At 39.7% G+C, this 22,622-nt stretch overlaps 1 protein-coding gene across 1 annotated transcript; it reads right to left on the bottom strand.

Annotated features, from left to right (window-relative positions):
- Positions 1–517: 517 nt before the first annotated feature.
- ITGAV (integrin, alpha V) lies at positions 518–22,350 on the bottom strand (the record flags this gene model as incomplete). Its single annotated transcript, XM_009868191.1, has 20 exons — positions 518–977; positions 1,337–1,459; positions 2,431–2,538; positions 2,631–2,744; positions 4,689–4,802; positions 6,167–6,325; positions 7,195–7,300; positions 8,263–8,343; positions 10,099–10,178; positions 11,052–11,144; positions 12,418–12,565; positions 13,717–13,784; positions 14,519–14,656; positions 16,387–16,541; positions 17,556–17,614; positions 18,343–18,444; positions 19,041–19,086; positions 19,447–19,638; positions 21,739–21,941; positions 22,298–22,350. Coding segments are annotated over 20 exons (2,238 nt in total), but the record flags the coding sequence as incomplete, so codon positions are not given.
- Positions 22,351–22,622: the final 272 nt, after the last annotated feature.

Raw genomic sequence — 22,622 nt, 5'->3', positions numbered from 1 at the left:
GGTTTGCCTCGTGAACATAAAGGCTATGGGTCTTCTCAGCAGACAAGCCTGTTGGCAGCCACAGGCCAACATCTCCCTGGCCACAGCTGAGTGCATCCATGCTGCCAAGAATTCCCTGCAAAACCTGGGTCCTGCTGCGTAGAAATACACAACAGAAGCTTTGGATCGTGCCCTGAATCTTTCCAATAGATCCTGTAAAAATTACATCAGCGGCAGCTTTCTGCCACTCACTTCTGTTTCTGTAAAAGACCTAGGACAACAGTTGTGAGGCCTAGAGGGAAGCCACAAGACAGATGACCGAGCAGGAAGAGGAACAGGTTTCGGAGGTGAATGACGCCACTTCATCATCTCGTTCATATTTACTGAGCGGAAGGAAAATCCTCAGCATAGTTAACGGGTCCGAGGATACTCTTCAGTAAAACAAGCTATATTCCTTTTTTCGTGCAACGAGTTTTCCAGAGCTAGGAAGTGTAGTGTACTCCAACAAAACTCAATCGAAACTGAACGTGTAATCCGACAAGTATCTATGGAAGCTGTTGGCTTCAAGAGCAAACGCAGAATCTGTGTAGCAATTCATGTAAAGTTGGTCCGCGAATCAAAAAAGATGCTGTCTCCTACATCCCAATAAGCAAAATCGTAGCACTACGTATTACTTAATTTTTTTCACACATAGATCAGTGCAGATGCATTAGTCACACGTATGAACGTAATTAATACAAAAAGGAGGATTTAAATATAATTGTTCTTATTTTGTATGTGCTGATAGGTTGAGCCAGCAGCTGTGCAGTCATGAGTGTTTTTTCCTTAAGGGGGAAACCAATATTCGTAACCAAGACACAGGCATTTAAAAATTTCAGAATGTCTTACAGATAAAACTCTGCTTAAGCTTCTGATGTTCCTTCCCCATTCTCATGTGGTTGCAGTTGTTCTCTTTCTTGTTCTTCCTGAGGTGGTCTCACACGTTTGAAAAAGCCCATCTGGGATTCAGAGAACAAGGAAGAAATTGCATTGTCATTTTCAACACCTACACACATCCTTTCCCTTTCCTTCTGGATCACATCTTAACTGATTATTTCATTTTTTCACCTCCTACTCCCTTCTTTCTTATCTTTCACCTCCAAATCCAATAAATATCCGCTGAAAAATTAAACTGAGTAATTTGATACAGTCACAAACATCCTCTTTTATTCAACTTCTTCCTGACAAAGCTGAAACTTAACTCATTCGGATGATTAGAAGACCAAGGTATTCCTGCAAGCCGCTAGTACTATTTCAAGGAACACATCACTAGTAGGGAAAAGAAAACCATGCAAAAACCCCCAGATGCAGTACTTACCCTGTACATAACAAAAACTAGAACAGCCAAGAGCAACAATCCCGCCAGGACAGCCAGAATTATAACCCACACGGGCACAGGCATGGGCTGGGGCTGAATACCCCACGTAATGTTTGTAGTCACCTGAGAGAGAAACACAACAAATCACACTCGCCACAGCAGCCACCAGCCAGTTTGTCTTATACAGCCACATTCCATAGTGGTTACAATAATCTTAATCCAGCATAAATTATTTTTTCTGCCCAATGTGAGTGAACAGCTGCAGATGAATAGAGACCTAAAGGCTTCACTGACCCCAATTTCATAAAAAACAAGGAGGGCTGGTATTTTTCTTTCTTTTGGTTTGGATTTTTGCAAAATGTATTCTGTAATGCTTGATGATTTTTACTAAAACTGTAAGGGAATGGAAATTTGGGGTATTAGAGAGAAATAATTTAGGGCTCTTCCTTTTTTTTTTTTCCTTAAAAGGCAGTATTCCTTGAAACAAAAATCAACTCCACAAGGCTCAGGAGAGAAAACACAGTTAACAATAGGCATTAGAAACCATATTCAAAAATGTATCAGTCACAGTCCTTTTCAACCTCTTTCTTAAGTTCTTTTATTCTATAGTGCCTATCAAAAACTTTTAATTTGGCAGCCCAAAGAATGTCCTGTATCTTCCTTACTGTTTGCACCCTGTCTCCTTTCTCTCTAAAACTCTCTAGAGCACAGATGGTCTTTCTGTTCCACATTCACATAGGACTTGATATAATAAAGTCCTTCATTCAAGTTCTAAGTGTTAATCCAGTAGAAGACAATTTTCATGTAAATATTTCTCTAATGGCAATAACGAGAACATCACAACTGTTCAGCAGCACTTTTTTCACTTTCAGTTACGTCTTCAAAGCTACAAATATTTTTAACTCTAGTTTTAGGAAAAAAATTTTTGTTTTACCCTCAGCTGTATGTGTATAATTGAAATTAACATATGCGTCAAGTATTTGATAAAACTACACTTACACCAAGGCACAAAAAAGCCATTCAACAATCATGGGGTTTGTATTAGCCCTGAAGTACTTATGTACGGTAACTCAAGCTGGATGTAAGTGACTTACTACTGTAGAGTTGTGGATATCTTCAAAGGACAGGTTCTTATAGGGGAACTCTATAACATTGAAAGAAGCAGATGATTTGAGAGAATACGAGTGATTCTGATTTTCTTTCTGTGTAAGAAAAAGCAAACTTAGTATTGCATGTGGATACAAAAATAACTTTTTATGTTTCAGAAGCAGGGAAAGAATATCCAGTCACTCACGTTCATGAACGTTTGGGTCCAAAGGCGTGATTTTAAATACAATATTGCACTCTTTCCCCTTTCCAGGTGGCCAACTTGACAGACTATCTTTAAACAATCAGCAGTTCCACAGCCCTGCATAGAAAAATAGAAAGGATATTCTAAAAAACGAAAATATTTTTAAATTCTTTAATGACATTACTTGATCCATATAGATATTTTAGGGGGCCGGTTAGCTCAGTCAGTTGAGCGTGGCACTAACAACGCCAAGGTCGCGGGTTCGATTCCCGTTCGGTCCCCATGTGTTGCCTGATCTAGTCGAGAGGTGGCGTCCCTGGCGGCAGGGAGGCTGGATTAAAATGATCTCTAAGGTCCCTTCCAGCTTAGGTCGTTCTATGATTCTATTTTATTGTCCTCTTTTTTCCAATAAAACAGCATAAACTACTGAAATACCTTAAATAACCCCCAATACTGAATAATTACTTACAGTGTCCCATAAGTTTACACGTAAAAAAATATTATATCAGCTACTCAGATCCTAAAGGTGAAAAAGCTGGCAATAGCTCCAAGATAAGTTTAATCTACATATTACATATATAAGAGAAGACTCCAGGGGGACCTTATCCCTGCCCGCAGTGACTGAAGGGACCTACAGGGAGGCTGGGGAGGGACTTTTTGCGAGAGTGTCCAGCAATAGGACAAGGGAAATGGATTTAAGTTAAAGGAGAACAGATTTAGATTGGATCTTAGGAAAGAATTCCTCAGTGCAAGCGTGGCAAGACTTGGGAATAAATTGCCCAGAGAGGCTGTGGCTGCCCCCTCCCTGGAGGTGTTCAAGGCCAGGTGGGATGAGATCTTGAGCAACCTGGGCTGGGTAAGGGCGTCCCTGCCCACGGCAGGGGGTCGGGTTAGGACATCTCTGAGGTCCCTTCCAACCTAAAATATTTTAGGATTCTACGAACTGCACTCAGTGCCAACAAAATGCACTTTGTTACAATCTTCAGACTTGACTGATCTAATCTATAAGCCACACTTAGGACTACAGGACTTCACCTGCCCTTTGTCAGCCGTGTTTCCATTAAAATCAGTCAGACTACATGGATGCTAAACCATCAGTATTTCAAGACGAAAGCAGAGCAAAACAAGGATTCATTTTCTAATTGCGATTTTAGCCCTACTATAGATAGAAGCACCGTCTAGTGTAGGTAAAATTATTATGAATGCTGAATAAAATTATTATGAATGCTGAACATTAGTCTCGGGGTGAAATCCTGCCAAGTCATTGAGAAGATCAGGCAAAACTGAAGATTATTTGTAGCTTATATCTAAAATAATAAAGCAGCTTTTCTCACCATAAAATAAGAAATTCATTCATATTTTCACTATCTTTGCTCAGCCCTTTCTTTCTCCTCACCAGAGCCTAAACATTTCAGGAATTGGGGTTGTACTGCCCTCATCCCAGTGTTCCCACCCTAAAAACCTCCCAAGCACTGCTCTCATCTGTTTGCCTGTCCTGCACTGCCCAGCGCAGGGGAAGGCTCGTGCCTGGAAGTGCAGTTATAAAGACAGTGATACAGTAACATATTTACTTCATATTACGGATTATTTCCACTAAAAAAAAGGACAAGTCCTCCACGTGTCTGATTGCAGAACGTCTCCTGATGAGCCCGAAACACGTGTGGTGACATCAGCTCTAATTTGCAGCAAAGCTGATGACGGCAGCACTCCCCTGCTGCCCCCCAGTTACCCTGTTTTACCAGCCTTCCTCCTGTGAAGTACTGATTTTCACATGCAGAGAACAGCACCACAAGAAGACTGACCCTGAAGGAAGTGCCCAACTTGACCTTTTGTTTTTACGGACATCAAACCTAAAGGCACAAACCCGGAGCTTTACGCCTCCTTGGCTGCCTGCCCTGAGGAAGTCCCACGCACACTGGAGAACCAAACCAAACCAGCTCCACAGCACGTGACTTGTTTTGTCTGTTAACAAACACGGAATTTCTGAAATGATTCTTCATCTTCACCTTCATTTAAAAAACAGTAAAATAAAATTTCAACATATTGATGCTGAGAGCTTACCAAGGTATGCACGTCTCCTTCCGGGGCAGTTATATCCCTTCGGCTGATATGATGATCGCGATTATTTTCTCGGCTAAGCGTTTCATTCTTATCGTCATCTTTGGAAGCAGAAATCTAGGATACACCATGGAAACGCAAATAATAATTCATTCTTACATTTAGATATTTGCAGACTTCAAAGTTAAGGTCAAGAAAATATATACCTGATCAGGTTTCCCTCTATTTTAGCTGTTCTTCAGAACCTGGCTTTACCTCCAGCTGCAATTACAAAGTTACTGCTGTCTTTTCTAGAGCACTGATGCAGATTTCTACCAAGAACTAACACAGAGCCTCAAGTACCTTAATTCTTCTTCAACTCTCAACTTTTCCACGTGTAGAAAAAAAAAATACTCAGGCTGCAATACAGTTCAATTTTGCAATCTTTTTGTTAAGGATTTTTCCTCAACATTTCAGTTTGTAACTATGAAAAAATAGCATTATTATGGGACTGATAGACCACATACCACCGTATGTGTGTACTTCTGTCTGAACATACGCAAAAACTTATTTAGGAGAAGCTATACATTAGGTTTAATAAATCATTTCAGTAATCTCTAAGAAATTCCCAATGTAAAACTGTAAATTTACATGGGGGACTAAAGCAGAGTCATGCTACTTGTCCTCCACATAGCAAAGTTATATGAGAAAACTTACAAAACACTTGTAAAAAATATCTTTCTACAAATGGTATAGTAAGAGCACAAGAGATTTGTATTTATATATTCACTAAAGTTGCTTTCTGATTATCAGAGATACATGACTTATTTGTTATTCTATATGCTGAGTATCTTTCCTTAGTCTTTTTATGCATATGTTTGCTTAAATTCTTCTAGAAGTAACATATTGATATTTACTTCTTGTTCTGAATTGTCTTAGAATTCAGCTTTCTGCTCTCAATCAAACTTTTATCTGGTCTAGTTTTATCTTTGTCTAGTCTAACCTAGGAAAAGGGAGATTCTTCTGCTCTGCAAAGTGCACGTTTTGCTGGCAGGAACAGCATGCTTGCACTTGGGATGAGAGCCTAGGCAAATAAGCCAGTAATAGGGAAAAAAAGAAAAAGAGGTACCATTTTCTTCCAAGAAATAAACCCCAGAAAATTTAAGTAAACAGTTTTGGTTCAAAACCACATTCGATACAACTTCCTCGCTTTGGACTTAGAACTCGTACAGTACCGTCTTCAAGGAAAAAGCAAAAAACAAGCAAGCAAACAAACAAAAATCAACAAAAAGAAACAAGACATATATTTTTGGGGCTGAAAAATCTGTTTTCTACCTTTTATTTCCCACGCTATATACAAGTGCTATCAGTCCAGTCTTGTTCCTCAGCAAGAGGTGAAAGCTTAACTTAGTACTAGACATTCTCGGGGATTTGGGTATTTTGAGCGCGTTTCCAAAATAAACACATTTCGTACCACTCCAACAGAAGAAAGTCCTGCTTACCTTGATTTTCAACGGATTGATTTCCATATCGGAAGTGCAGTTCATGGGCCCATCGATTTCATACTGAACAATATACAACAGCGTGTAGTTTTTGTACTTGTAAGGCCACTGCAGAGTCATCATCACCTTGCTGAACGCACTTGGCCCGTTGTTTCTCAGCTGATTACAAAAATAAAGTTAACAGATGGAAAAAAAAAAAAACAGACAATGCTGTGTTCCCTGTTAATGTGCATACAGCTGTTCTTTTCTATTCGAGCCACCAATGATATTGCCATACCCTTACCACCACCCGCTTAGAGCATCAACAAATTTACCTAGAAATGGTAGCTAATCTTCCGTCCACCACCCTGCAAAACTTAAAAATACTTCAAAGAAAAGCTACATGGCATTAGGTTTTTTGCCTTTAAGAAATGTAATTTTTTTTTTTCCTTGAAAAAAATGTAATATTTTTGCAGTCTATGGCATGGATCACAGGCACTGTAGGTGACTCAACTAAGATACTCTGGGCACAGATAGATACACCTGTAGGTTTCGTTAGATAAATGGTCTCTTTAGTTCTAAAACACTATTCTTATTCGCACAGCTCTCAGTAAGTTTTGTTTCATCAAACAATCTAGATTCAAGCTGTGATCATTCTCTTAAGGAAATTTTAAAGACTTAAGATTTTCCAATTACGATTTGGAACAGCTAGAATACAAATGAGGATACTGAATAATTTACAGCCCTGAGTCATTTTCTGAGTTCAAGTTACTTCAAATGCTTTATCTAAATTTCGAAGGGCTAGAAAATAAAATATGTGTGTCTAAAAAAAAAAATCAGCCTTTTCTATTTGGACACGCCTGTTATGTTAATTGCAGGCATTCCACCCCTTTTTGCAGATACCAGTTACTGACCCACAATTTTAAAATATAATAATCTTTGTTGGCACGCAAGAACAACATTTTAATTTTTTCCAAAATCTACACCAAAACATCTTTATTTTCATTTAGCACAGAACGGTGTAATTGTACTTTGAAGCAGCTGCATACCTCATAGATATGCTGAACCAGAGGTCCAATATCATCTTCTGTTTCTGGATTCTCCTTCGGCTGCCAGTTTGCAATAGGAAGGAATATGTGATCAGGAGATGACACACTAAACAACAGAGCAAACGAGTCATTGTTATCAAGTATGAAATGACAACTGCAATTCCCTAGAACAGCTCAGAAAATCAACACGCTTAAAGTACGTTCTCCAATTTTTCATCCTTTGATACAAAACCAGACAGAACAGAGGCTGAATGGCTTGTCTGTGAATGCTGAGTTTTCTTCCCTACAGGAAAAGCTGAATCTCGTACTTAGAAACATTTTTCCTGTCCTAAAGTTTGGATTCATCCTACAACATCTAGAACAACAATGACCGGAATTAAGGTACACACATTTCATCCGAAAAGCCCCGTGTGAAATACTTCAGTAATGACAAGTACGTATGTAGAGACTTAGCGGTACAGTCGTAGGAATAATTCCGCACGCAGTGAAAGCCGTGAAGCCAGCCATAATGTTTCTCAGGTGTGCCATTCCCCCACCTCTCACATATGAACACAATTAGATCACAATAATGAATGCAGCAGAATTCTATTTTTTGTATTATGACTCAGGAACTGAGTTAACTGACAAAGTAAGCGAGCTGCACAGCTTTTCGGTGAGAAATATGTATCTCTGGCAAATGGAAGTAACAGAGGTGATGGAGTTGCTCCCTTCAGGTGCTTTTGCTGACAGTCATTACCGTATTAATACTAGGCTTAAGACTGAAGAAGGCGAGGGCACTGCAAGCTTATCTCCAATAGGATTTTCAACTTTCCTTATAGAAAAGGTGTCAGGAGTTTTTGGATGAAAACACAGTCAGTTCGTGGAGGAGGAACGGGATTTCATAATTATTTAGAATTAAGATCTGAAAGTCCAAAGTGTGGCTGGAAAGAACCTTATTTTCTTTATGATTAAAAATTCCTTAAGGCTTCCTGAAAACTTAGGGAGACCTCAAGTGAACTTCATTGACTACACAGAAGCAAACACGCAAGGTCATTTGGGAAAGACTTTTAAAATAGTGTCAATGCTTACCCTCTAATTTCAACAGCTGCTGAAATAGCAAGGTCAGCCTGATAGGACGCTACTGGACTTAGATTGTCATACAGGTTGGAACTGCAGAGAAAGGAAAAGTTAATTTCTTAAATTAAATAACCTACGTATTTAAAAAAACCCTTAAAATAATTGTATGTAACATTAGCACATGACTCCTCCGGTACTGCAGGAAAGCATAATTCCCAAAAACTAAGGAGCAGATTCCAGCAAGTTCTCAAGAGATGACAGATATTAATGCATGAAGAGTCACTCCCACATGAAATTTCCTCAGACTTTCTTTGTAATCAGAGAAAAAGAAGTAGAGAGAACACTCCCCCTCTAAGTGGAACTGGGAAGAGAATCCTGATCTCCTTCGACACTCCCGATTCTTCTGTCTACCTAACCAATTCCCTTTAGAAAGACCTTAAATCCTCTAATTATTCTTCACTTCTGCTGTAATCAAAAAAAGACATGCAACAGTGTTCTCTTCCTGACCTGCAAACACCTCATTCTTTCAGAGACTCGAGTTGTTCTGCCAGGCATTGGGCCAGCTGCAGAAAGGAATTTAAGACAAGGGATGTGATCTTTAAAGCCTCTTTGAGGCAATATGTTCACAACGGCTGGCCCTAACCACTGCGATTACCACATCTGATTCCATCTCTGCTCTTGCATTAGGAAGAGAAATTCCTGCCTTAAAAGGCGCAAAATGCTACAGGAACTTCCCCACTCTTCCGTCACTGACTGGTTTTTGTTCCAGGAGAAGGCAGTTAGGGACTGCCGTTAGCCTAAAGGTGGCAAAAGACGCTCCAGAGCAGACCCCCTTCGGCAAAGCGGGACTAGTCACAGCTACTCGCTGACGGAGGAGAGGGCGAGCAGACTGGGCAGTGATGTGTCTTCAGACAGAGAGATTTCCTGCTGCCAAGGCCTCTGATCAGCACGGCAAACCTCTCTGTCGTTCAAACGGAACGGCAGCTTCAAAGTTATTTAACTCGTGTAGATTAAAAATGCATACGTGGATAAAAATGATTTAGTCACTACATTAAAAAACCCAGCTCTTAAATGGAAAGTTTTTGGTCCACCATGGGGAAGAAAAAGCAGCTCTGTTTGTACTGTCCATTTAACAACACAAAACTGTATTAGTGAAAATTTCTGTTGATCACATCTCTCCATCTTAAATATCATCTCCAGGAGGTACAAATTCACATTTATATATCACATGTACACGAAAGCGCTGTTGTCCTCTTGTACTTAGCAGGGAGGCTACTCCTTTGTTCCATTTAATTTGTCAAACTCTCTTATGCTGTCTACTGTAAAACCCTTCAAATTGCTCATGTCTTGTTGCTTCTGTTCAAACCATCACATGCATTGCCTTCTCTGGCAGATTTATACCTCTCATCCTCAAAACACATGAAATTTTAAATTCCAGTACATAAAATTTGGAATTCCAGCTTTATATCGGAAGGAATTCAGAGTTCAAACCTCAGTTTTAAAACAGTGCTAGAAACCCAAAGGGACAAGGCATTCTGTGGCACTACACAAGTGACAGGCCATCACAACCGTACAAAAATACAGTTTTTCCTGAAACGCTTCCAAAGGTTTTGCTCCTCATTGTTCAGATGTCACTTGTGCCATGACTCATCTAAAAGCTGTAAGCAAAGAAATCGCATTGAAACAGAAAACTCTGTTTTCTTACACTTTTTCTTGTTTATAAAACGGAATTGATTCAAAAGATTTATTTTTTAAGCTATTACGAGGCAATAACCAGACGAGAGTAAAAATAACTCCTTAACTTTGCATGTTTTTTAGCAGGCGAGGTACCTACTCAGATTTCCATACCTTCGGATTTGCAAGTCAAACTTCACAGAGGTATCCATTTCAGACTGCTGGTGCACACTGAAACGCAGGCCAGCTAACAGCTTGTGGAAAAAAAGCACCGCGGGTCAGTGGAAACACAGTAAAATGCACGATAAAAGCTTCTTAATACTCTTATACTACAGGGAAATTGCTTCAGGCTTGTGGTCTTAAGAGAATACACAGAGAGAACTGGCAAATGCACGCAAAAATGTTGCGAGTCTAAAGAACCAGGCACACTTTAATGATTCTAAATTCAGTTGCCAAGGTTTGTTCTAAGCCAGCGCATGATAGTTGCTTCAACCTCTCTACAGTTCAGCTTGATACAATTCGAAAGACTTCGGAAACAGCATTTATTTACCTATACAAAATGCCTCTCGGAAGCGAGGCACCCAAGTGTTTGGAACTGTGACTGATTTTCACTTCATTTCCTCAGAAAATGAGACTTAAAAAGTCATATTGTCTTAATATCCACCGGGTGCCACTAACAGCTTTTTAATTCTTCCAACTTCAGCTATATTTGGCAGAAGCACAGAGGTCTCAACTCAACAAAACTCCCTCAAACTTCACATAAGTAGGCAGAAGAGAGAAGCACTATTAGCTTTCCACTGAAAGGTGTGTTACAAGCTCGCTCTTTATTATACACTAATAAACATGTACTGGATAAATCTAAAAACAAACTGATGAGGAACCAAGTTCATTCATTCCACAGTTTAACGAACTACTACTTTTCAGTTGCATCATAACACTCACGAACACGCCTTTCAGCCTTTAATTTAGCTGAAAAGTTGAAACCAGTTACCACAGAACTAAACACAGGGGCAGCTAAAAGGCAGCTGGATCTAACCTCCAATTCCTGTGAGTAAACATCCCACCCAAACACTGCTCTGATAAAGTAAAATGCCAACGGCACTCCTGTTTGTCAGACACAATCTTACCTTAGTTCCTGCTTTCATGGGATTTCCCAGGTCACAAACTACCATGCGGGTTTGATTCTCCGTTTTAAATGCACAGGACAGTCTTGCTAAAGCCTGCAATAAACCAGAAAGAAATACTAAGACACAGTCATTCCGTGCATCTGGTCACCTGGATGAAAGTCTGGACAAAGTTCTAGACGTGCTGCATTAATTTTAGTATCATTTCTCAGTCCTGACACATTCAAGCCCTAAAATGAAATAAAATCTGAGTAGGAAAGTCTCCGTGGAGACAAATATTTTTGATTTGAGACAGATGCTCTCTCCAAGGTTACAAAAAGAGAAATTCAGTACTGTCCCATGAGGTAGCACTGATGATTTTTGTGACTTACAGTGTTTCTTCATGTGATTCTTTAAAACCTATGTGAAGAAACTTTGCAATTGAGCAGACTTTCCAAAGATTGGAAGGCAAAGTAACATGAATATTCCCCAGCTTACCCAGGAATCATAGAATCACAGACTGGCCTAGGCTGGAAGGGACCTTAGAGATCATCGAGTCCAACCTCCCTGTCATGGGCAGGGATGTCACCTCTCGACTAGACCAGGCAACACATGGGGACCGAGCGGGAAGAGGTCTTAAGAGCAGCTACTGGCTTTTGGATAAAGCCATATTAGAAACTCTAGAGCAGCAGAGGCAAACTGGAGAACCAAACCAGGACATGGTCCAACGTATATGAAGGACGAGGTATTGAAGTTGGAACCCTCTGATACAGGGGCAACTTTACAGATGTGTTGATTGTTCATAAAATATGCCAAATAAAAAAAAAGGATGAAGAAAATCTGAAGTACATTACTTACATAGAGCTATAATGGGCCGACCCAAAATTTGGACTATACTCATATATCTTCAAAGAAATACAAGTTCTGCAGACATTTTGTAATACAGGAAAAAGCCAGCAAATAAATTTTAATATTCTCTCTAGTCAGGATAACTGACACCTGAGACTTTCTACATACTTAGGCGGAAGAGAATTCTAACATCCAACATCACTTTTTGCCTCACAGGTGTGCAGCTCTTTACCTGACAAGCTAAGTCTATATTTAAATAGATTAGCAAGGGCACTGTTCGAATAAAGACTTTTAGCCGATAAACTCTGTGTGTGTCAAGCTCTATCACACAGGTGATTCTCCTCTCTTGCTAGCAGTAGATTCTTAAGCTGGAACCATCCAGCCAGGTGTTATTAAAATCTTGGGGCTTGGAAGAATCTTATAATTTCTTCGGTGCTTTGAGCCCGAAGCATAAGAACCACCACTGACAGACCGTCTCTCACAGACTTGCGTAGCAGCACCGGAAATACGACTACTCAGAGAAAGATAGTTGGGATTTTACCTCGTTGTTACGAACAACACCGATGAAATCCGCTTGGGGTGGAACAATTACAAAGAGTTCTGCTTCGTAGGCTCCTTCCCCTTGATTCTCAGCACTGACAATGAGCGTCAAGGGATTGTCATCACCAATGTAGATCTGCTTCTGATCACTACAAAAGACAAATGTAAAAATGAGCTCGAAAGTCAGGTTTTCAAGCGTATTGAACTAGTTGAACTTCCAGAAAAAGACATTCTGAAACTGTACAGAGGCATCACAGAAATCTAGAGGCCGTATCTATGCTTCAGAAATATCAAGAGAGCTCTACACTATGTTTAAAACAAAAATGTGCCTGTAATCACAAAAATGGAGCAAATATTACACGCTGATTCGTAAGAAATGTTTTACAAAGTTCACAAAAAAATACCGACACCTTTTTTTAAACACACGCACACCACTATAAACGGCTACATCACTGTGCGCATTTTGAATTACACGCCTGCTCAGCAAAGGCACGAGCATACTTTTATAACAAAACTTGATGGAAGCCTCAACTGCAGAATAAAGACAAGGTCTCTGTAATATATTTGTTCCTGCTGCAAAAAATAACGTCTTTCCAAACAATCCACTTTCATTTCACCAGCTACAAGGAAACCTAACTGTGCCTGCACTGACGTAAGACGTTTCTGAAGCCTTTACATGAATTAGTATGTTTGTGAACTGTCCTACCCTCCTACACGTGCACAAGCTACAGATCTGCACCAAGGGCATAAAAACATGACATTTGCAAGTAAGGATAATACACTAAGAATGGCTTTCGGGCATGCAAAGCACAAAAAGCCCAGGCTCATGAAAGAATGAATTAAAACTTGTTTCTTTTTTCCAGGTTTAATAAAATACTAACCTTTTTTTTTCCATACGTGTGACATCAAACCCCTTGTGGGATAAAATCCTGCCTGTTCCCATCTTCACGTGACTCTCTAGTATTAAATAATGGACCAGTGGCACAATCGCAGCTAACTCTGTGCTGTGCTTATATCTGCACGTCCAGCTCAGCAAATACACAAATAAATACCACGTACTTAGAGTGGGGGCTGGGAGGGGGGTTCACACGCTCTCCCTGTATTATATACTAAAGACATTAGGCTACAAAGCAGAAAATAGGTTTTCCTTAAAACAAATTAGCAGGGGTTTAGATCGTATACACTGAGAAGTCCCACTTATTTCAATACATCCTTTTAACGAAAGTATTAGAAGCTTTGGAAGTTTAGAATTCAAGTAGGGAGGTTACACTTTTCCTGTAGTATTTTTCCATGTATTTACCTTTGCACTGAAACCTCCAGCCTTGGTTTGCAGATATTGTCCTCACCACAATCCAGCAGAATATGTGCCTATGCAAAAATCAAATGCATATTGTTGTAAGAATTCTGGCTTCTGTTCCAACACACGTTTCCAATAGTACTGTTTGACCCCCAAATAAAACATTTTCTAAATAGCTAGTGATGAAATCTCTTCATCCCATTAGTTCCAGAAAAGAACAAATGAGGTTTTTTATGCAGAGGACACTGTGCTTCATCCTGCCACACTGCAACTTTAGGACTGATCTCTACGTATCGTAATCCTCTTGCCATACTTTGAATAATCTGTTATACAACTGAAATACTGCTCATTTTGAGTTGTATTTCCACTATTCTCTTTACAAATGTAAGGAATTTAATAAAGGGCAGAAACAGAAAAACTATGTTTATTACCAGAAGGGAACTAGCGATAAACATCGTATCCATAGAGCAGCATTGCATGAGCAAGGAATGAAACACTGCAGTCCTTCGAGATTAACACCTCCACAACACTAACTTCTCCAGAAAACTGTTACTGAACACATGTGAAAAGCAAGTCCAGCACTAAGGAATAATGTGACAGAACAGAAATTTGACACAGAAAGAAGGAAGACGAGAGAAGACAAACACACAATACCCATCGATATTTCCATAATGCAAAGACTAAAGCCTAGATATCTATTTTGGTATTTTTCAGAAGTTCCAAGATGAACATAAGTATTGAACCAGTACTGAAAGCTCCAAGTCTGTTCTGGGTTCTCTCATCACAGACTGTGTAAGAGCTATACCTGTCTGCTCATATTAGCAGGAGTGAACTGGTTGAGGATCGGGTGCAATCCGGTTGCATCTGCAGCTGTTCTGTAGTCCAGACGGTATTCCATAAAAATAGTAATGGGGGTTAGTTTATCTCTAAATTCAGATTCATCCTGAGGAAACCAAAGATTTGCATTACAATTAAAACATGTGAAGAAAACAAAACCCAAAAAATCCTTCAAAAGGATTCAACAGGCAACAGTCATACCAACAGCAATACTGAGCAGTAGTTTTATTTATTGTTCATGTGGTACCAGGAATGAGGAAGCCAAAACAGTATTAAAATTCTGAGCTCTTTTCAAACTAGAAGATCTCATCAGAAAACCTGCAGCGTACACTGTGAAGATGAGCAATTTTAGTGTAACGTGCCTGTTTTACAAACGGAAAACTGGAGCACATGGAAAATGGAAAACAGAAGCATTAAGTCACAGAACAACAGCAAGGAGCCTAAAAAGGGCTATGAACAATTCCAATCTTTCCTGTCAGACAAAACTCAGCACGCTTCTAAGATCTGCTCATCCTCAGACTGGGGATTTTTCCTTCCCAAAATTATTACTTGGCACTTGGAGTTACTGGCTTTCATATTTTTCACTTCAAATCATTCTGTTTATCAAACATCGATCCTGCCTTTCAGTGTACGTACAAACTATCTCTTAGCTAGATCTTACAGCTGTAAACTCTGATTCTTTATTCACAGAATCACAGAACAGTTCAGGTTGGAAAAGACCCTTGGGATCATCGAGTCCAACCATTAACCCTACACTACAAGTTCACCCCTAAACCACATCACCCAACACCACATCTAAGCGACACTTGAACACATCCAGGGATGGCGATTCTCAGAAATGAAAATAAATGAGAATAAAAGCTCCTGAATCTAGAACAGCTCATTGCAGGATCTTATTTCAAAAGCTATCCTCTGTGGGCAGAAACCTACTGACAATTTATATTTTCCAGTTGGTTTTGCATCCAATTTCAGGTGACTTCACGTAGATCACGTGTCATTACTCTCTTTAGGGGAATGTTGGGTAGAAGACTGTTAGTGCTTGACTAACACTACAGCCTGGGATGTCTATTGCCATACACAAGGCCAGCCAAACAAAGACGTTGCCGGTGCTCCCTGAATCCTTAATGGTTCCTACCATTTTTATTGGGGTATTTTTTTGGAGAGGGCAGTAAGTATTGTTTATGTTTCATTTGCAAGTACTCAAGATAAATCTCAGCTGCATCTAACTTACACAGCGACACTTCACACGTCTTTCAGCCAAACTTTCTTCTACTGGGCTACACTTGAATTGTGTCAGCATCTGTTCACATTCGTGGGGACTGAACCAAAAACACTCAGAAAAAGCAAACTTGGTATTTCAACCTTCTCTGCCTCCTCTGTTATTTGCTGGTTGCTTTCTAGTGGTAGAAGTGTATTTTTTCTTTATTCTTTTACCCCCAAAGTAGAGGCACAACCTCTGCTTATTGACTTTCACGTTCCTTGGAAATTATAACTAATTTTATGCCTAGATGACTTGCCCAAGAAGTCGGTAAAAAAGCTCAGAAATTAATTTCCAATCCATTTAGTGACCAGGACCTTAGTCACCATAATATCCATCGTTCATCCTCTGACAGCAACAATAACCCAGGACAGACATACGGTTTCAGTAATTTTAGGTCTATCCACCGGGCATGAAGTTCCTCTAGTACTCCTTTATTCTATTTTTCTTTAAAAAGCCAAAAAAAAAGGACAAATAAAACAGAACAGAAAAATAAACAAACAAACAAACTGACACAAGGAACTTGTAATAGACAATGTGCCAAAAATAAGTTGCCTGAAACATAAATGGCTGCTTACCCTCAAAAAGGCATCAAGTTCTTCACAGTTCATTTTCCCCCCCTTGGTAATAGTCATGTTCTTAGAGTGGCTGGGCTGTCTGCTGTGGAGGAAGAGAGCTCTCCTTATGGCTCCTTTTTGCTTGAGTTTATCCAACAGCAGCTCCACTTGGAAATCTGCCCAATCCAAAGCATTTAGGTTAGAAATGTGTCATCCAATTAAACACAGCGCAAATTCTCACCGGGAATAGAGCTGAACACCAATTTCAGCTACAATGAAAAGTACTCAGAACTCTTAAAACTTCCAGTTCTTTCAATATAAGATCTGTTAGGACATTAGTTCTCAAAATAGTAACTAACTAGCACTGTTGTTGCCCTAAATTGGATTCTGCTTTTTCCTTAAGACCTGGAAACACATAAAAGCACAGATTAATTCATAATTGCTACAGAATAGCAAAAACAAAAGTTAAAAACCTTTCCCGCGAAAATTCCAAAGCAATCTTGCTTGTAACACATTAGTTAACTATATCACTAATCTAATTACTTCAAATATTTGGTATAGATAATGAAATTTTTAAAAGTGTAACAGCTATTTATATGAGTCTTCCCAAATGATACCACCTGTACATCCCATACAGATAATAAGAAAAAGCTATTATAACCAGTATACAAAACCTGATTGTAGCAGGCTGTCTGTCACACTACAAAATCTCTTAAGACAACTAAAAACCCGCCTGAAACAATCTTTTCCTGATTCTGATACAGAGAATGCAATGAAAAAAACAGTAGCATCAATCCAAGGGTCATGATTTCAATAAAAATGTCACAAGTCCCTTGTGGTTTGTCTTTATCTTCCATGTGCAACAATGCACATCCTTGAATACTCTTGTCCACAACCTTAACAGGAGTTGATTTCAATTCTATAAAACACAGGGGACGTTCCAAGACGAGTTCCACCAAGTGGTTAAACATATCCTGAACGTCCCAAATATGCTCAAACCCCACTGACTTCCACACAACTTCAGTAAGGAAACTGAAGACAGTCACATAAATGTGTACGGTCACTGAACTGGCAGGATTGTGCTGTAAAGGGTACATGACTGTTTCAGTAATGAAAAAGAACAATGACCGGTGCCCGTGTCTGCAAACAACGTAAAAAGACTTTAAAGATTTTAACCTAGCAGAACTTACTGAGTGAATTAGGGAGCTCTCCTTTGCCATCGGCTTTTAAGCAGAACTTTACCTTGAAGCTGTTTTGGAGGAAAAGAAAATATTAATTTCACGCATATTTTCTCTCTTCTTTTCTGCTAAAATTCTTTACTGTTTGTCTCAGTTCAAAGGTATTCTCTTTTGAGCCTCTAGCTCCCAAAAGCTATTTACTACTGGAAGGGAGAGAACCTATAACCTGCTAATAAGTAGCGATGGAAAGGTCTGGAGTCTTGATTCGCGTAGGAACAGTCACCTATGAAACAGGGTTTATTCCCAAAATCAAATGGGGCTCATTTATCTTTAAAGCTAGCAGGAACTGGCATCCTGAGTTGAAAAGGAAATGAAAAGTGGGTTTAGATAATAGTCCAGGAACAACACAGGAACAAGAATCCCCATGAGTCTGCAGAGCAGATCATTTCCCAAGTGTTCTCCAGAAGCCTACCTAAAAAGTAAGTTAATGGCTACAAACAGTGCAAAAGCTGTGTGATGCGTTACCACCCACAGATCTTACTCAAAAGAGACAAGCGGCAACCCCTGCGAGTAGGATGTAACTTAGGAGCCAGCCCAGCATCTATTAAAGACGACGTTCGCCCTCCCGCTGTTGTCGAAGAGTTATTTTGTATTGTCTGTTCTTTCAGAAAAATCAGTGTTTGATTGCCTACTTTTAATTAGCTGACGACTTCCTGAATCCTTTCCAAACAGAAAGCTTATGAAAAGAAAACCCCAAAAAGTCCCTCCCCTCGGAGGAAAACAAAGATACCCCGCTTACCAAGAAACTTTTACATCTGAGAGTGAACAGGCTTTGTTTTCTGGGTTTAGAATGGTTGGATTAACTTCCAGTGCAGCATTTACTCTAATGACTGGTCTGGCCCTGCAGAGAAAACATCCTCTTGAACACCATTCACCCCCACGTTAGACAATACCCTTTCCGTGCAATTGTGAAACACACACCTACACTCACAGACAATATTTAGTGACACTGCAGGAGTAAGAAATAATCATTGAGTAGATCAGGGAAAAGCAGGGAGCTTTTCTGTGCCCTTTCATTGCCATCGGTCAGAACCTGGGCAACTGTGTTCAGGGGAAGTCCTATCTTTTCCTAGCACAGACACATAACTTATTTTTCCCAAATGAGCAAGTTCAGGTAAGAATATATCAGGATTGCAGTGTAATAGCTAGCAGCACGCTGTAGGGGTCAGAAATCTAGAAAAATGGCACTCAGAAAGCCTTGAAGACAGCTTATTTAAATTTTCTCTTAGTCACAGATTACTGAGAATGAAGAATAATAGATAGCAGAATAATAGATAGCATTTACTCAGTGAAAACAGCAGTATGACCTTTTTTGCCTCCATTAATTTAGAAGGTGGAGTGGCAGACTTCCCTGATCCTACTTTGTTTTGTAACTCAGGAAGGCCACTGAGCTTTCATTCTGCTCGCGCTCGCCCAGAAGCACAGAGGGATACGTACCTATACAAAACAGCTGTGTCCGCACCAAAGGCTCCAACAATCAGGTCTAGGGAGAAAGGAGAAATATTACACATTTATTTTTCAAAATACACTGTTAGTCAGAGGCGAGGCTACTGTTAAAGTAGTGACAATTTTTCAAAATACACTGTTAGTCAGAGGCGAGGCTACTGTGAAGTTATTCTAAAGTGACGTTTAGAGCAAAGGACCTGGATATCCATTTTTGTCCACATCCGTGGCTCCTTTCAGCGAGTACCCAAAACTGGGCGGCATAGTGCGAGAAGCCCACTGCCCTTCGAGAATTTGGGATGGGACCGCATTCAAACCATTGGCTCTTCCATTGATACACTGTTAGTCAGAGGCGAGGCTACTGTGAAGTTATTCTAAAGTGACGTTTAGAGCAAAGGACCTGGATATCCATTTTTGTCCACATCCGTGGCTCCTTTCAGCGAGTACCCAAAACTGGGCGGCATAGTGCGAGAAGCCCACTGCCCTTCGAGAATTTGGGATGGGACCGCATTCAAACCATTGGCTCTTCCATTGTAGATATAGACAAGTCCTCTCTTGTTCTCTCCACCGTATGGGGCAGCAACCGCAATATCTGTAAACCAAAAGAGCAATCGTCAACGTCTCCAGACAGAGGCTGGGAAAGCGTATCTGTACTTACGTCGATCCAAAAATTTCAGATATTACAGTTTCAACGTGTGTCAGTATGGAGGAAATGTAACAACTTTTTAAAATGTACCTCGACAACCTTTTTTTTTTTTGTAATTGGCTGCTAGAAGTTATAAATCTTTAACAAGGACACGTGACAGGGGGTAGAAGGGGAAGGAATAGTCCTGCAAACACTTCTGCACTCAGTAACTGACTTACAGCCAAATCATACAGATCTGAGATGCTTTTGAGGGTATTAAACATCCAGAATTAGTCACTGTTGGCACCAAACCACAACACTAAAGGAGATGATCTGCCCACTTCGGTAACACATTCATGTTCCTCCAAAGGGTGTGACATTTTAATAAAACTTAAATCAACCTAAAACCATGGTAAATCTCAAATTCCAGTGCATCCGGATCATGGCTTGGCAGTGTGTTTTATGGAGAACCTCAAGTTAGAGCAATCATACTATTTCTTAAAGCTTAAAAAATCTGAGAGCACTCATTGACTAATAAATAGTAATAAACAAAATGCTGAATGGACCATCTGTAAGGACAGCTTTAGAAGTGTACATATAATCTACAGTCAACATTTCCACAGTCAGTTCAAAGACCAAGCGCTATATAGAATAATTATATAATTCCCTCCTCTTTCTTTAAATTTGAGAAAGTTTAATGTAAAGAGCAAGGACTCAAAAGTTTAGCAACTGGTATTTTTGATTTATCTTTACAAACTTCATGAAAACAGTGGAAAGTCTACTCTTACACCATACTGTGATGGAAAACATTTTAAGTAACACTCCCAAAATGAAACAGAGGATAGGCTGAAAAAAAAACCAGATTAAATAATCGCTAAGTATTAAAGAGAGTCAGCTTTTGCTATTGTAGATTTTCTCACCTACAGCGTGTGTCAGATTGAAGTACCATGGAATCAAAACATTTTTTGGATAATCTCATGGATTATCCAAAGTGACAGGATTTTTGGCTATCAGCTGTAACCTCTCCAATCAATGTCTTCTGTCAAGAGCTGCAGTGATATTGCATCTTCACGCTAATTCTGTGTAATATTAGCAACTAAGAACGTCCCTGCCAACCCAAGTTATTCTAAGATTCTACAGTTTTCTGTAGATTCTACAGTTTTTTCATTTAAAAAATAAGTTAGAGCTGCCTGGGAATTTGAAATACCAGTGTCCTATAATTTTTCATCTTTCAAAAAATACTTAGGTTGCAAGCAGAATAGAGGGAAAAAAAACCACACAAAAAAATGAGCATTTTCTTGCAGAACTTGAGCTCCTGCCACTCTGGGAAACACTGGAGTATGCCTCGCAAAATGAAAGTGTTCTTCCCAAGACTCCTGGAAGTCTCCATCCCCTAACTACGACATTCTTGTCTGGTTTAGTGCTTTCCATTCCCAAGCAAAAGTAACAACAAGAACTGGCAATGGGTTTGACTCCACCGCTTCAGCTGTATCAGACTCAGACTTCTCAACCAAACACTCAGCTCTCAGTACACTTGGCTATAGCTGTTACGGGATATTTTCACTGGGCTCCTCCATTTCAGGGAAAAAAAAAAAATCTAGAGTTTTCTCAGGAAAATGTCTGCTATCAGAACATTTTTAACCAGCTGTCTGAAAGAAAAATCTTCTTTTCAGTCATCACTGTGTTTCTGGAGAGGAAAATTGGCTTTAAGGAAGGGAAGCCCGAAAATTAGATTGAAGATGTCCTAGCAAGTCACAGTGGAGAGTCAGATACTTCAGTGAAGTTTCTAGAAGACTTATCACTTAGAAAAGTAATAAACTGACCAGTGTAACAGCTAGAATAATCCATGCTGTAGTTTAAATGGTATAGTCTCTGCTCGATGCCTACATGGAACTCCTGTTAGCAGCCTTGGGAGTAGCATACAAGCATCGAAAGGAGTCTAGACCTCAGTGTCCAACATTCAGCCATGGCTAGAACGCCTAACGTGTCTGTGCAGATTCCACATCCTGGGTCCTGTCTAGATTTCCGCTACGAACAGAACCTACTGATCAACAAATCACATCCTACCGTTGAAGCCATCCTGATCTAGATCCCCCAGAGGCGCAATAGAGCTGCTGAATCTTGCAAACGTCTCAAAACCATTCAGCTTTGTGATCTGAAACCCTCCAGAGGCTCGCTGAAGGCAAATGGAAACTTGGCCAACCTCTTGAAGCTTCCCGTCAGAACCGCGATCCATAAAAAGAGGGGCTCCAATAAACAAATCTGTGTAACTGAATCAAAGGAGGATAAGGCTATTCAGTAACAGCATGAAAATTCAGTCTCATCCTCTTAAGCATTTGTTAGTAGGACTAACTGAGCACTGAAATCAGTATTAAGATGAAAGTTACCTTTAAATTGCAACCGAGTGCAAGTATTTAATGACAAAGCAGAAATACATCAATGCATTTAAAGCATGCAGATACACACATGCCTATTTAGATAAATACAAAAACAAATCTACAATTTTTAAAACAATGCTGAGTGCTAGCAACAGAAATCTACACTGTAGGAAAGTCTTTTTGATAAAAAGCTTCTCTTTTCTTTCCAGAAACAAGTTGGGTGGCAGTGGGGAGAAGAGAGCACTTACTTGTCCCCATTGATATCTGTGGCAGCCACGGAATAACCAAAATAAGCAGCCATCTGGTAAAAAAAAAACAATTCAAACCAAATTTGCGAGTTGTAGTGATATAAACACACAAACAAGTTTAAAGAAAGCTGTATAAAAAAGACATTAAGGAGATAACATGTACCACAAGAACTTTGTCTCCTCCCTCCTTGTATTTTTCCTTCTCTTCCTTAATCTGTTAGAAAGTAAACTGCTCCGTTACCTTGCCCATTTCCCACTTCCTGACTCAGTCCTCTTTTCCAGTTCTCGGAATAGCATTTCCTTCACTGAAATAAGATTGTTTTTC

This window comes from Apaloderma vittatum, unplaced genomic scaffold (genome assembly GCF_000703405.1).
Source record: "Apaloderma vittatum isolate BGI_N311 unplaced genomic scaffold, ASM70340v1 scaffold2194, whole genome shotgun sequence".
Classification (NCBI taxonomy): Eukaryota; Metazoa; Chordata; class Aves; order Trogoniformes; family Trogonidae; genus Apaloderma; species Apaloderma vittatum.
Note: the sequence above shows the minus strand (reverse complement) of the source record. Positions and strands in the feature narration are given on the sequence as shown.